The sequence below is a fragment of the Danio rerio genome, chromosome 5, assembly GCF_049306965.1.
Source record: "Danio rerio strain Tuebingen ecotype United States chromosome 5, GRCz12tu, whole genome shotgun sequence".
Classification (NCBI taxonomy): domain Eukaryota; kingdom Metazoa; phylum Chordata; class Actinopteri; order Cypriniformes; family Danionidae; genus Danio; species Danio rerio.
The window spans coordinates 37,781,814-37,796,219 of record NC_133180.1 but is presented as its reverse complement, the minus strand read 5'-3'; the positions used below and the strand labels follow the sequence as shown (position 1 = coordinate 37,796,219).

Here is a 14,406-nt window from a genome sequence, read left to right as displayed (position 1 = left end):
GTGGCCTTGTCCACTTGTCTCACTTCCAGGAAAAGGCGGTGCCTTTAATGCATGAATGTGATTGGCTCTCAGAGATGTCACTCAAACTAAAGGCGCGTTTGTTCTGGTTTCTAGCGGCGGGGATTTTCATTCATCCCAGAACTCGAATTGTTCACGAAAAAGATTGATTCGGTTTGTTTAGTTAATGCTAGCGAATCCTTCTCTGTAGACACTACATGTCCATACCCGATTTAATCAGTGAACTGCAAAAACGGAAATAGTTTCTAAATGTTCTCTGTTATGTAATATGCTAAATAGGTATTATCTAATTATATTTTATTTTGATATATTAGAGACCAAGTATTTTACAGAAGGGAATTTGGGAATCTCTTTTCATCACAACTTCTTCATAAATCATATGCTTGCATTTTTTCACTTTTTTTGTAAAATAAAATGTATAATCAGCAAATAATGTAAGAACTTAACCTTAAGGATATGAACATGAGTAAAACTCGCTGAAGTGGAGATTTTTGGCTCATTTTGTTTTGTTTTCGAGAAAAAAAAAATTGCCATTAAAAGATGTATTGTAACTACACATAGACAGGCCTATATAGTGTAACAAAAGAAATATCTATGTGTATTTTGGATGTTTTCCATCCATGACAATGGAAACTAACAGTAGGAAAAAAAAATAATTTACACAAGAAATTTCCAGTGGTCAACACTTTAAGTGGATTGAAAAGTTTTTAAAAATTGTCCAAAGACAAGAATGGGTGTTGTTCGATAGTTTTAAGACAACTATAATGAAAGGTTTTGATCCTCTTAAAATATTGACTACTGTATATAAAAAGCCAAAATGGCCAATATCTTAAAATTGGCAGGTATGTGAAACTTGTTTACTTTCTGTGTATTATTTTTGTTACTTCCCAAAACCACTGAAGATTACCACTGAACCACTGAATTGACCAATTAGTTTATAACACTGAATCATCGATATACTGACAAATAATTTACTAACAAATCCAGCAAGAATAATAAATTGTCATCTAAACATTTACCTCACAAACACCAACTATCTTCAGTATATTTTAGCTAACAGTCATACATACGACCTTAAACAAATGAAATGAATAATGTTTTTTTACAAAAAAAAAAAATATATATATATATATATATATATATATATATATATATATATATATATATATATATAATAACAATCATCTAAATCCTGGTAACCAATAATTATATATGGTTTTGCTACACTAAATAGCATATACACTACCTGACAAAATCTTGCCACCTATCCAAGTTTAAGGAACAGCAAACAATAATTTGACTTAGCTGCTCGTTTGGTATCAGAAGTGGCTCAAATGAAAGGGAAAGGCCTCTAGATTACGCTTATTTTACCACAATAAAATATGATCATACCATGATTGTTAATTATTTAATTGGGACAATAAGGTCTGACTTTGTTTAGACAAAAGTCTTGTCACTTAGAAATAATGTACAGTATAGAATATAAAGTCATGCTGCAGTGAAAAAAGAATGAATATTGTGTCTGACTCCCATGAGCTTGGAAGACTGCATCCTTACATCTCTGCAATGACCCAAATAACTTAAGGAAATCATCTGGAATGACAAAGAAAGCAATCTTGCAGGAGTCCATTAACAGTCTTTGCATTTATCTTCAATGCCTCCTCCTTCATCTTACCCCAGACGTGCTCATTAATATTCATAACTGGTGACTGGGCTGGCCAATCCTGGAGCACCTTGACCTTTTTTAGTTTCAGGAATTTTGATGTGGAGGCTGAAGTATGAAAAGGAGCGCTATCCTGCTGGAGAAATTGTCCATGTAACCCCAAACCAGGAATTTTCCTTCACCAACCTTGATTGATTTCTGTGAGAATCTTGGGTTCATGCGTGTTCCAATAGGTGTTCTGCAGTATTTGTGATGATTGAGATGCAGTTCAACAGATGATTCGTTGGAGAAGATCAACCTTCTGCCACTTCTCCAATTGATCAATTAGAAGTCAAGTTATTATTTGTTGTTCTTACAACTGTAATTAATGACAAGAAACTGTGCTTGGAGAACTGCTACACTGAATAAATTAATAAATATAATGATGGTTACAGCATTTTTACTAAAATAATCCATGGTTCATTTTTATTCTGTACCAAAAATAAGATGATTCAAGAAATACTCCAAGAGTGTTCTGAGATAAGCTGCATATTTCTGTTGTAATGCCTAGAGCACAATAAAAACCAACACTTACATTTATTAATGATTTTACTTGCATTTAAATGCTGAAATTATACATTTGAGTTAATTCATGAAGTGACATGACACAGACTCCTTAATCAAGAAAATAAATGAATGTGAATTATGATAATGGTTATCCCAGTTTCGTTCATAAACATTTCAAGGTAAGTCCCACAATACCTGACATCCAAAAAGAAGTTCAGTTTCACTCATAACAGAGTTCATCCGTTCCTTTATATGGAGAGTAATAAGTGCCTTCTCTCTCAGAGGGAGGCCTAGCATTCAGACACATCAATTACTGGTCATCAGTCAGTATATAAAATGACACCACAGCTCTGTCAAAAAAAGTGCTACATCTTACAGTATTTCATTCATGTCACTGACAGTCTGATGGTGTCAAAAATCACACTGCCTCTAATGTGCTCTGAAATCAAAGCCAAACACCAGTTATATACATCCCCGACAGCAGTTCAGTCAGTCTTGCTCTCTCTCTCTCACACATTTTAGGTACTTTTGGTTACACAGAAAGTATCTACCCTACGTACATCTTACATCACACAGCTCAGTTCTCACAAAACTAATTTCATCTGAATGCCATTAGTGTAAGTGCGAGTCTGTTTGTGTGTGTGTCTCTTTGGTCCTCAGAATCCAGTAATATGACAGTAGGCCTCTAAGCTGGAGAACGTGATATAGAGGAGCCACAAACCGACGTACAACATTGAAGTCAGGACCTTCATCACTTTAGGTCCACCCAGCTCTCCACCTACCGATGGCCGCCGCCGAAGCATCAGCACGCCGATATTAATGAAGGCAAAGATGGTGAAGAGTGTGACTGAGAATGCAAGCGAACCGGGGTCTACATAAAACACCTGACCTTTGACTTCCCAGTAAACAGCAGAAACTGACCAGGCCACACCAATCCCGAGAAAAACATTCACCGCATTGCTACCGGTCACATTTCCTACTGAAGCATCAGCATATTGATCCTGTGTAGCAGCGACTTTACTTGCGAATGTGTCTAGAAGAATAAAGGGAAGATAACAGATGGTTAGTCAGTACATTTATTTATTTATTTACATACATACTACCATATATTTACCTGGTATGGAGGTTCCCAAAGCAACAAACACCACAGCAGTGACAGTGTCCCGGAGGCCTACAGTGCAGCCAAAATGGGATGCCAAGTCTCCAATGACAGCAGTTAGCAGCCCGATGACCAGAATGGATACAATAAAGCAGGCCCAGCCGTTCCAGTATTCAGTGGGTGGAACGAAGGCAAACAGAATCTTCCAGAACACCGTGACTGCATGCATGAAATAATCACAGCATGACGGCGGCTGAGGTTCACCTCCTTCTTCATCAGCTTCCCCTGAGAGGCAGAAATGACACATCATCATGATCAAGAATCATATGGACACAAATGCAGCTTAATTCATTTCACATAAATATACATATACAGATATTGAGAGTCTATACTGATTTGATTCTACCTGCGCTGACTGTTACCGCCTCGATGAACTGTTCTCTCCAGGAGTGTGTGCCAAGTACTTCAGCAAGGTTAGTATCCTTCAGTAGACGGTCTACAGTATTCTAAACATGCATGCACAATATAGTGGGGCTCAGTGATTGACAAATGTTTCCATTTAACACTCATCAATCAATCTGGATCAATTTCTTAATAGAAGTAATCTTTTAACCCTTGTGTATTGTTTAAATTGACTACTCTTGTTATGTTATGTTTGTGGTGGTTTTTGCTCTATTGGCTTCCATTAAAATGACTTTTTGTATTGTAAAGCATTGACACCAAATAATCATGCATTCTTTTTTTTTATTGAACATTTTGATTTTGAACAAAGTCTGAGATCCACCCAACAAAAAAGTAAAATATAATATAATACTGCAATAATAGGTAGTAAATCAGGATTTAAACATATCTGATACAGTCTCATATTTAACCAAAATTGTACAGTTTTCTTACTGGCACCATTTTTTTTTTCGGCTGTGGTGTATTCCAAACTAATAATGTCCAGTAGATATAGCCTCCAGGATAGATCAGCAGGAGCAGATGGAACTTGCCATATTTTCAGGATTTTTTTTTTTTTTTTGCAGCTGCAGCAGTCAGAACAACTGACAGAATCCTTCTTTGGTTGTTGGATAAGGAAAGTGATGGATCGTCCAGCATGAGAAAAAGCAATGGGTCGCATTGGATCTGAGATTCCATCAGACCTGATAGTAGGTCTCGAACCTCGGACCAGAATAATGCAATTTGGGGACAATAATCATGCATTCTTGATTGTTGATGGTTTAACCTTTTGGGATGTGGTAAACTTTTATCATACTTTATATGCAGTTGTATGGAGTATAACAACAAATTAATTGTACATGTATAAATACACTTACTATGTTCACAATGTTCTGAAAGCTAAGGTGCTTATTTTAATTTTCTTTGACACCACACACTATACTTCACACATTATAGTCTATAAACTTCAATATATAACTCACATATAAGCCAGAAGCTAAGCATTTTTTGACCTGCAACTGATGATCAACAGCACAAATTACAAACTGTACTTCTTCCCAGCAGGGAAAACCTCCAACAATTAATATACAGTTGAAGTCAGAACTATTAGCCCCCCTTTGAATTTTTTTTCTAAATATTTCCCAGTTGATGTTTAACGGAGCAAGGACATGTTCACAGTATGTCTGATAATATTTTTTCTTCTGGAGAAAGTCTTATTTGCTTTATTTTGACTAGAATAAAAGCAGTTTTATATTTTTTAAACACAATTTTAAGGTCAATATTATTAGCCTCTTAAGCTAATTTTTTTCCCGACTGTCTCCAAAACAAACTATCGTTATACAATAACTTGCCTAATTACCCTAACCTGCCTAGTTAACCTAATTGACCTAGTTAAGCCTTTAAATTTACCTTTAAGCTGTATAGAAGTGTCTTAAAAAGATCTAGTCAAATATTATTTACTGTCATCATGGCAAAGATAAAATAAATGAGTTATAAGAAATGAGTTATTAAAACTATTATGTTTAGACACGTGTTGAAAAATCTTCTCTCTGTTAAACAGAAATTGGGGAAAAAAATAAACAGAGGGTCTAGTAATTCAGGGGGGGGGTAACAATTCTGACTTCAACTGTACATTATGTGGTCTCATGGCTTTGCAATAAGGTCATTATAATGGAAGTCAATAGGGCAAAACAGCCACTAACATAATGAAAGGGTAGTAAATTTGTCTAAATTTTGTAAAATAGTATATTGTTGAGTTGAAACAATTTCAAAGGAGTTTGCTGAAACACAGAGAAAGTTGTAGCCAAATTAAGACTCAAAATCACCCCAGAGTGGATGAAAACATTCCCAACAGCACACAAGGGTTCATTTTTGTTTGTAGTATGGCCAGTATTGTTAATGAATTCTAGCTTGTTTTTGTTTGGCCAAATCTACATTTTGTTTCATTGTGAAAAAAAAGTTATAAGAAGTTTGTGTTTAAAGCTGTAGTTTTAATCTGTGTGCAGTTATTTCTAAATTTAAATGTGTCAGTGTCAAAATAAATCTGTGAGTGACTACCACAACTTCTGATGCAGGGCACTTTATGGAAGTTGTGGGGATTATAAGCACAAACGTAAACCTTGAGGTGTTGCACAAAAGGACAAACTTTGATTGTGATTCAAAAATGAAAAAGTGGTTCCTCATGTGGTTTGAAACCTATTTTAGTTTCTTTCTTCTGTTGAACACAGATAAGTATTTTAAAGAATGTTGGGACCCATCAACTTCCATAGTAGGAAAAAAAATACAATAGAAGTCAATGAAGTCAGTTAGTGATGTTAGTGAACACAGATTAAAACAGTTGTGAATGGGAAAATAAGGTTTAATTACATGACAATCTCCATGCATTTAGGTGTGATTCAATCAGTCAGAGAGTGTTTAAAGGCTGAAGTTTATAGGGCAAACCCAACACACTTCACACTGAGGCAAGTGGATTACTACCGCATCTAAGACTCCATTAGGGGTCATTCCCTGTCGGACCTTTATGAAGAGGAATCACAGTGAATACAGGGTCTATTACAGACTACATGAAATTAATGTTTTGTTGTATGTAGGATGTGTGGATACCTTGAAGGCCATACTCTCCTCTATAATGACCTCTAGCTTGCAGTGTTCTCCTAGAGCAGGCTTCCCCTTCTCGGCTATACGTCTGGCCTCCTCCACTTCTGGACCAGGGGTGGCTGGTGAGATTGAGAGAAAAGATAAATAAAGGATAAATGCTAAATGTTCAGATGTGGCATGTAACACATCCTTATGTGAAAAGAGATAAATAAATCTGTGACCTTGGACCACAAAAAATGTTACATGAGTATATATATATATATATATATATATATATATATATATATATATATATATATATATATATATATATATATATATATATATATATATATATATATATATATATATATATATATATATATATATTTATATATATATATATATATATAAATATATATAAATATATATATATAAATATATATATATATATATATATATATATATATATATATATATATATATATACATATATATATATACACATATATATATATATATACACATATATATATATATATATATATATATATATATATATATATATATATATATATATATATATATATATATATATATATATATATATATATATATACTCACCTGCCACTTTATTAGGTACACCTGTCCAACTGCTCGTAATGCACATTTCTAATCAGCAATGGCAGTAACTCAATGCATTTTGGCATGTAGACATGGTCAAGATCATCTGCTGCAGTTCAAATTGAGCATCAGAATGGGGAAGAAAGGTAGATTTAGAGACTTTGAACGTGACATGGTTGTTGGTGCCAGATGGGCTGGTCTGACTATTTCAGAAAATGCTGGTCCACTGGGATTTTCAAACACAACCACCTCTTGGATTTATAGACAATGGTCCAAAAAAGAGAAAATATCCTGTGAGCGGCAGATCTGTGGGCATAAATGGCTTGTTGATGCCAGAGATCAGAGGACAATGGCCAGACTGGTTCCAGCTGATAGAAAGGCAACAGTAACTGAAATAACCACTCGATACAACCAAGGTATGCAGAAGAGCATTTCTGAATGTACAACATATCGAACCTTGAGGCAGATGAGCTACAGCAGCAGAACACCGGGTGCCACTCCTCTCAGCTAAGAACAGAAAACTGAGGCTACAATTCACACATGCTCACTAAAATTGGACAATAGAAGATTAAAAAAAGGTTGCCTCTGATGAGCCTCTATTTTTGCGGCAGCATTCAGATGATAGGGTGAGAATTTGGTGTCAACAGCATTAAAGCATAGATCTATCCTGCTTTGTATCAACGGTCCAGGCTGCTGGTGGTGGTGTAATGGCGTGGGGGTCATTTTCTTGGCACACTTTGGGCCCTTTAATGCCAATGCCACAGCCTACCTGAGAATTGTTGCTGACCATGTCCATCCCTTTATGACTACAGTGTACCCATTTGTTGATGGCTACTTCAAGCAGGATAACGTCACAAATCATCTCAGATTTGTTTCTAAAACATGGCAATGAGTTCACAGTACTCAAATGGCCTCCACAGTCACCAGTTCACAATCCAAAAGAGCACCTTTGGGATGTGGTGAAACAGGAGATTTACAACATGGATGTGCAGCAGACAAATCTGCTGCTATCATGTCAATATGGACCAAAATCTCTGAGCAATATTTCCTGTACCTTGCTGAATCTATGCCCTGAAAGATTAAGGCACTTCTGAAAGCAAAAGTGTGTAAAACCCGGTACTAGTAAGGTGTACCTAATAATGTGGCCGGTTTATATATATTAGTCCACACACACAAATATGCAAAAATAGTTTGTAGCTTACCCTGGTTTAACAGCAGATCTACTTGCAGCATGTCAGTGAAAAATCAATCAATCAATCAATCAATCAATCAATCAATCAATCAATCAATCAATCAATCAATCTTCTTACGCCAATCATGGCTACATTTATTTTGATAAAAATACAGTATATTTCCAAAATAATTGCATTTTTTAGTATTTAAATGTGAATAAATGGCACAATTAAATCAGTTTATCATATAAAGTGACATTGCTCGATTCAAAAAGAGTTTTTACAAACATTGCTTTAAAATGTTCTCAATTAGTTTTGATGATGGCATACTTGTATTTTAATGTAAAGAAAGTTCATATCCATCTATTCATCTATGCTTAGTCAATGGTTAATGAAAGTAGCTAATTAGCTCACTAATGAACCTTGTGTTAATTCTCTCTTTAACATTCACTTTTATTTACGCACATCAGCTCAAATTACACACACCCACAAACGTGAGGCTGAAGTGTGTGTGCGTGAGTTGGATCTTGTTACTGTGAGTGACGCATGTCTAATTTGTCCCCCTGATGTGCTTCTGTTATTGATCTGAAATTGGACACTGGTCATAGAAATGTCCATGTGTGTATCAGAGAGGTGAGCACGAGGCTAGTGGGATCTCAGTAACTATAACGCATTAAAATATAGACAGCAATCATAGAAGCCACTTTTACAAAGAAAAAAAAACTGTAACAGTGATGATTAATAGGAATAGGTGCACACACACCTGAGATGCCTCTCTTGAGCCATTTGGGCTCTTCAAGGACAATGTAGAAATTCTCTCGCTTCTCATATTCCTGCATGTTAATGATGCGCACCTGAAGTGTCTTACTGGGGACACAAAGAGCAAAGGACAAATCATCATTTCCTCTTGGCTTTACCTCTGAAATATTAAAGCAGACCTCAGCATTTAAATCACATCAGAGTTAGGCCTACATGAATACTTTAACACACAGTCTATAAATAATTCAATCTCACACTGAAGAACTGAGACGGGCGTTCAGTTGTGTACAAGCTCTCCTTTTCACAAACCAGTGCTGCATTGAAGATTTAAGATTTATCTAGTTAGTTTTAACAACAAAGGCAGATTTACCAATGCGTGAGTGTAGGAATGACAGTTATGTGCTCTCTGAAGCTTCTCTTCACGCTAGACAGCACAGATTTCTATGAGAATATACAGATACCTTAAGAAAAAAATAATCTTGTGCTATTACTATGCCTCTTTTCAACTTAAAATAAGAAAATATGTACGTTCAGGCTAGTTTTTGTGTACTTTTCTGAAATTTGCTTAATATTACATTTAAATATATGGCACTTATATAGACAGAAAAATACAAAATAAATTTGACCTTTTCTCGCTCCATCCTATTTGAGTTTATTTCTTTTTCTGAAAGGAAGATATTTTGAAGAATGTTGGGGAAATGCAGCCATTGACATCCATAAAATTTTTTGTTGCTGCTATTGATGTTAACAGCTGCTTTTCAACAACATTCTTCAAAATATCTCGCTTTGTGTTCAACAGACGAAAGACCATTTTTTGGAGGTAAACTGTTCCTTTAAATAATTACAGTTAAGCATTCTGAGTACACTTTTCTACTAACTGTAGTTTTTTTTTAAATAGTTTTACACATGTATATGAACAGGTCTTCAGGTAGTATACTTGCAGTATAAAAACTTTAAAAACTAGAACTTTTCTGAGTATACTTCAAAGTGTACTTTCTTATAGAAGGTACTCAAAAAAAAAATCTGCATTTTCTGCCAGGTTGTGAGAGCTATCAATTCCTATCGCCTCTAAAAACTCATTCACAATACCTACTGCAACCAGGAACATCTCACATTTTGTTTTATACTTATTTATTTATTTAAACTGGTAAATTTGAAACACAGTGGTGAGTGAGCTATACAGACCACCTGTAGTAACACATATTTTGCTGCATATCAACTGGACACATTGCATCCATGCTACAACAAAGACTCAACAACAACTACACTATATGCCCTTACTTGGGCAATGCACCGAAATATTTCTTTGATATTAGTATGCATCTTGTGTAAAAAATATGTTAAAAACATAGTTAAACTTTAACTACACTTATTAGATTAGCTTTAAGTATAATATTAAGTTAATTTTCTAAAGCATACTTGCTTATATGCATACACACAGTTGAAATCAGAGTTATTGAGGTTTAACAGAGGAAAAAAATTTTCACAGTATGTCTGATAATATTTTTTCTTCTCGAAAGTCTTTTATTTCATTTCTAATTTAATTTATTTGAAAGTCTTTGTTTTATTTTGGCTAGAATTTATTTTTAATTTAATTTAAATTTTTTAAAAACCATTTTAAAATAAAAATTATTAGCCCCTTTAAGCTATAATTTTCATCGATTGTCCACAGAACAAACCAACAAACTATTCTTTAGAAATGTGTTGAAAAAATGATCTTTCCGTTAAACAGAAATTAGAAAAAAAATCAACAGGGAGCTAATAATTCATGAATTAATAAATATTAATAAATATGAATTATTAGCTCCCCTGTTTTTATTTATATATATATATATATATATATATATATATATATATATATATATATATATATATATATACACATATATATATATATATATATATATATATATATATATATATATATATATATATATATATATATATATATATATATATATATATGTATGTATGTATGTGTGTGTGTGTGTGTGTGTGTGTGTGTATATATATATATATATATATATATATATATATATATATATATAGCTGAAGTCAGAATTATTAAACCCCCTGAATTATTATAACTATATAAATTATTTAATATAATTTTAATTGAATCATATAATATCAGGTATAATATCAGGTAGATTTACCTGGTGTCACAGTGGAGCTTTAGCTTGCTCAGAATGACAGTAACTTTGAACTGACCGACAGACTGAGTAACAGATTGAGGCTCAAAAAAGATATGCTGAACAAACTTGACTTTTCAGAATTTGGTGACTACTGTGAAGAAAGAGACATCTAGTGGTACAAACAAGAACAAGAGGTAGCAGAATCCAGAAATATACAGATTTTTTGACTTTTTACAATGAGGTTATAATAATTAATATATTTACTAACATGAAGATGCAATGCACAATACATTTATTACAATATTTATTCATCTTTAATCAATAAAACATTAAGTTAACATTAATAAATACAAATACATGATTGATTTTTAGTCCTTGCCAAAAGTGCATTAAATAATGTTACCAAGCTAAATTTTTGGATGTTAATAATGCATCTGTAAACACTGGATTTAATATCAACAATGAAAAATAAATATTGTTTAAGTTTTGTTCATTCTTAGCTCACTTTAGTGCATACATTAATGAAACCTTGTTATAAAATGTGATGGGTTGTTTGTAAGCAGACAGTGATGAATTATGAGGTTTTAAAATTAATGCTTTACAAAATTACATCTCAATATAGTAAAAAAGTAGTTCTGAGAATAAAAATATTTAATATAAATGTAGTTCTTCTGACTTTTCTATCTATTAAGGAATCAGGAATTGTTTGACACATCATTGATAACTATAGAAAATATTTTTTTATAAAATGACAGATTAAAATGGTCCATAGTCTGACATAATTTAATATTAAATACAAGCTACAACCAATAATGAGATATTAAAATTGCTCTGTCATCAATATAACACATCAACTCATGTAATTCCCTAAATTTAACTTAATTCAAACAGTGTGGGAATATTGCCGATTGGGGTGAAAAGAATCTGCTAGCATGTGTGTAAAGTTAAAACAAAAGGTTTTGATTAAAAAATAAACAATTGAATTAAATGTTTTAGTGTGTGGTTTTACCTTGTCTGCTCATTGGTGAACTCCAGCTCTCCTTGTATTTGCTCATAGTCAACCCCCTGTCGCGCAGAGCCGTCCTCTGTGTGATAGGGAATCATCACAGTCCCGCGCACACCTGACGTTCGGTTCACCGGCACCTCCACCACACCCGAACATTCACCCACACAAAGCTCCCGCTGACCAAAGGCAAAAACTCCAGCATGGTCATCGTCCAGAATGGTTACCGTAGTAACTAAAGGTTCAACCAGCCGGGCACCGTCAGTGTTGGTCCCACCCTCTCCCTCTCGCAGATTCGAAAGACGCACAAAGAAGTGTTCATCTTCCTCAAACACGTCATCATCAATAATGCCCACCTATCAAACGAATACAAACACACACATGGACTATTTAATAATTGCAGGTAAATTTAGTATAGGTCGATATTTTTTCAGCCTTTTCCAGTGTATTTAGCTTGTCATGAATCATAATAACTTTCAGGCCATAATATAATCTTTTCTGGAAAAAAGTGTCTTGTACAGTTGAAAATCTTGCTGTCTTGTTGTTTCTACAAAGTAAAATTGTTTGAAAAAAGGTATTAAAAGTTATTAAAGATATTATAATAAAAAAGGTATTATAACAGTGCTTATTATATTAGAACAATCTGATTATACTCATTGAGCAGTGCACAACAGAAATTCCTTACATATTATTTGATAACAGACAAAAAGCTGCTATAATTGTACTGGAAAATGTTTATCCTCCAACTGCTAAACTATGGCTTGAAGAATTGATATCTACTCTGCAGAAACAGATGTCTTTTAAAAGGCAACATTGGACAATTTCAGAAGATTCGGGGTCTTTTTGTACAGTCACTTCATGGGGAATTCTTTTCCCAAAGCAATGTATTATAACTAAAAAGTTGTTAAGATCATCACTGTATTGTATACTTACAGGCTGAGGTTGGGGTGTTTGTTTTTGTTTGTTTGTTTTTGTAAGGTTATGTATATAAGAAAATTAAACCTTAAAATTTGTGATTATTGCAAGTCTATTTATTGACCAAATAAAACTTATTTGAAAAAAGAAAAACTATAACACGGAAATGGTAAAAAGAAGACTCACCAAATAAAGATGAATGGTTTAAAATAATAGCAGAAGTTGGAATAGTATAAAAAATGACACAGGCACTTGGATTATAAATAGAGATTTTTAAAAAGAAATGGAATAAATGGCTGGCTTTCTCCACAACGGCAATATCTCCTGCTCACCAAAGCCGCTTTTATTTAATCAAAAATACAATTAAAAATTGTAAAATAATAATAATAAAATAACTGTTCAAAAGTAGCTTATAATTTCATTTAATCATTTATTCCAGTGATATTAATGATGCATTTTCAGCTTAATTACTCCAGTCTTCAGAGTCACGTGATCTTAAAAATCCCTCTAATATTATTATTTATTTATTATTATTATAATTGTTATTATAATTATTAATGGAAATAGTAATAAAAGCAATAATAACTGGAGTAATAATTTCACTTGAAAATATATACATTAAGTAATAAATAAATATTTAATAAATAATTATGTAACAATTAAACATTTGTTTTACATTTATTAAATGCCACCTTGATGAACAGAATAATTTTATTTAAATTATTAATTAAAATGGTTATATTGTAATAGTTAAATAAAAACGGAAGAGTATGTATGACTGAAAAAGACTGGTAGAGTATGTATGTATGTATGTATGTATGTATGTATGTATGTATGTATGTATGTATGTATGTATGTATGTATGTATGTATGTATATATGTATGTATGTATGTTTTATTATTTTTTGTTTGTTTGTCTGTTCGTTTTGTTCCCACTGGTTATATGTTCCTAACAAAATCAATAAAAACTAAGTATAAAAAAGGTAATTATATTATAACAATATCCATGCATTAATACTAAATACCTTCTGTGACCGTACCATACTTTGCCTTTAAACTGGTGAAATGACCTGACACAGCTATCTAAGATGCATTAAATGATGTCTATGTCTTACACTGATAACATCTGAATCTCTGGAAGGTAAATATATGCTCTCTCTGGGACAATATTTTCATCTAAATAGTTCTCACTCCAACAACATTTTTTGAAAATGGCAAAACAGCTACAATAATATGAAAAGAAACACAGAATTTATCACTGATCACACAGTGGGTTGTGTGATAGTCTTTTAAACATGGTTTTATCAGTGGCATATGCTCTGTTAAACTGTAAGTCAAACTCTGTTACTGAGGTAGAGTAACAATATTGACTTTATGTTAAGCCATTGACTTTACAATACTATAATATATATTTTCATTTGTTTAATTAAAAGTAAAAAAAGAAGTGTCTTGTGTTT

The 14,406-nt window shown here is 33.0% G+C and overlaps 1 protein-coding gene across 35 annotated transcripts in view; it reads right to left on the bottom strand.

Annotated features, from left to right (window-relative positions):
- Nucleotides 1-2,251: 2,251 nt before the first annotated feature.
- The window catches only part of slc8a2a (solute carrier family 8 member 2a), a 39,240-nt gene continuing 27,085 nt past the window's right edge, over nucleotides 2,252-14,406 (bottom strand). For 10 of the 35 annotated variants that reach the window (XM_073950947.1, XM_073950958.1, XM_073950939.1 and 7 more), the window contains 8 exons: nucleotides 12,041-12,390; nucleotides 8,901-9,004; nucleotides 8,168-8,185; nucleotides 6,369-6,481; nucleotides 6,243-6,281; nucleotides 3,733-3,832; nucleotides 3,342-3,611; nucleotides 2,252-3,260 (listed from right to left, as the gene is read on the bottom strand). In XM_073950947.1, coding sequence (XP_073807048.1) covers nucleotides 2,884-3,260; nucleotides 3,342-3,611; nucleotides 3,733-3,832; nucleotides 6,243-6,281; nucleotides 6,369-6,481; nucleotides 8,168-8,185; nucleotides 8,901-9,004; nucleotides 12,041-12,390 — 1,371 coding nt within the window. In that variant the 3' untranslated portion in view covers nucleotides 2,252-2,883. 35 annotated transcript variants of the gene reach the window in all.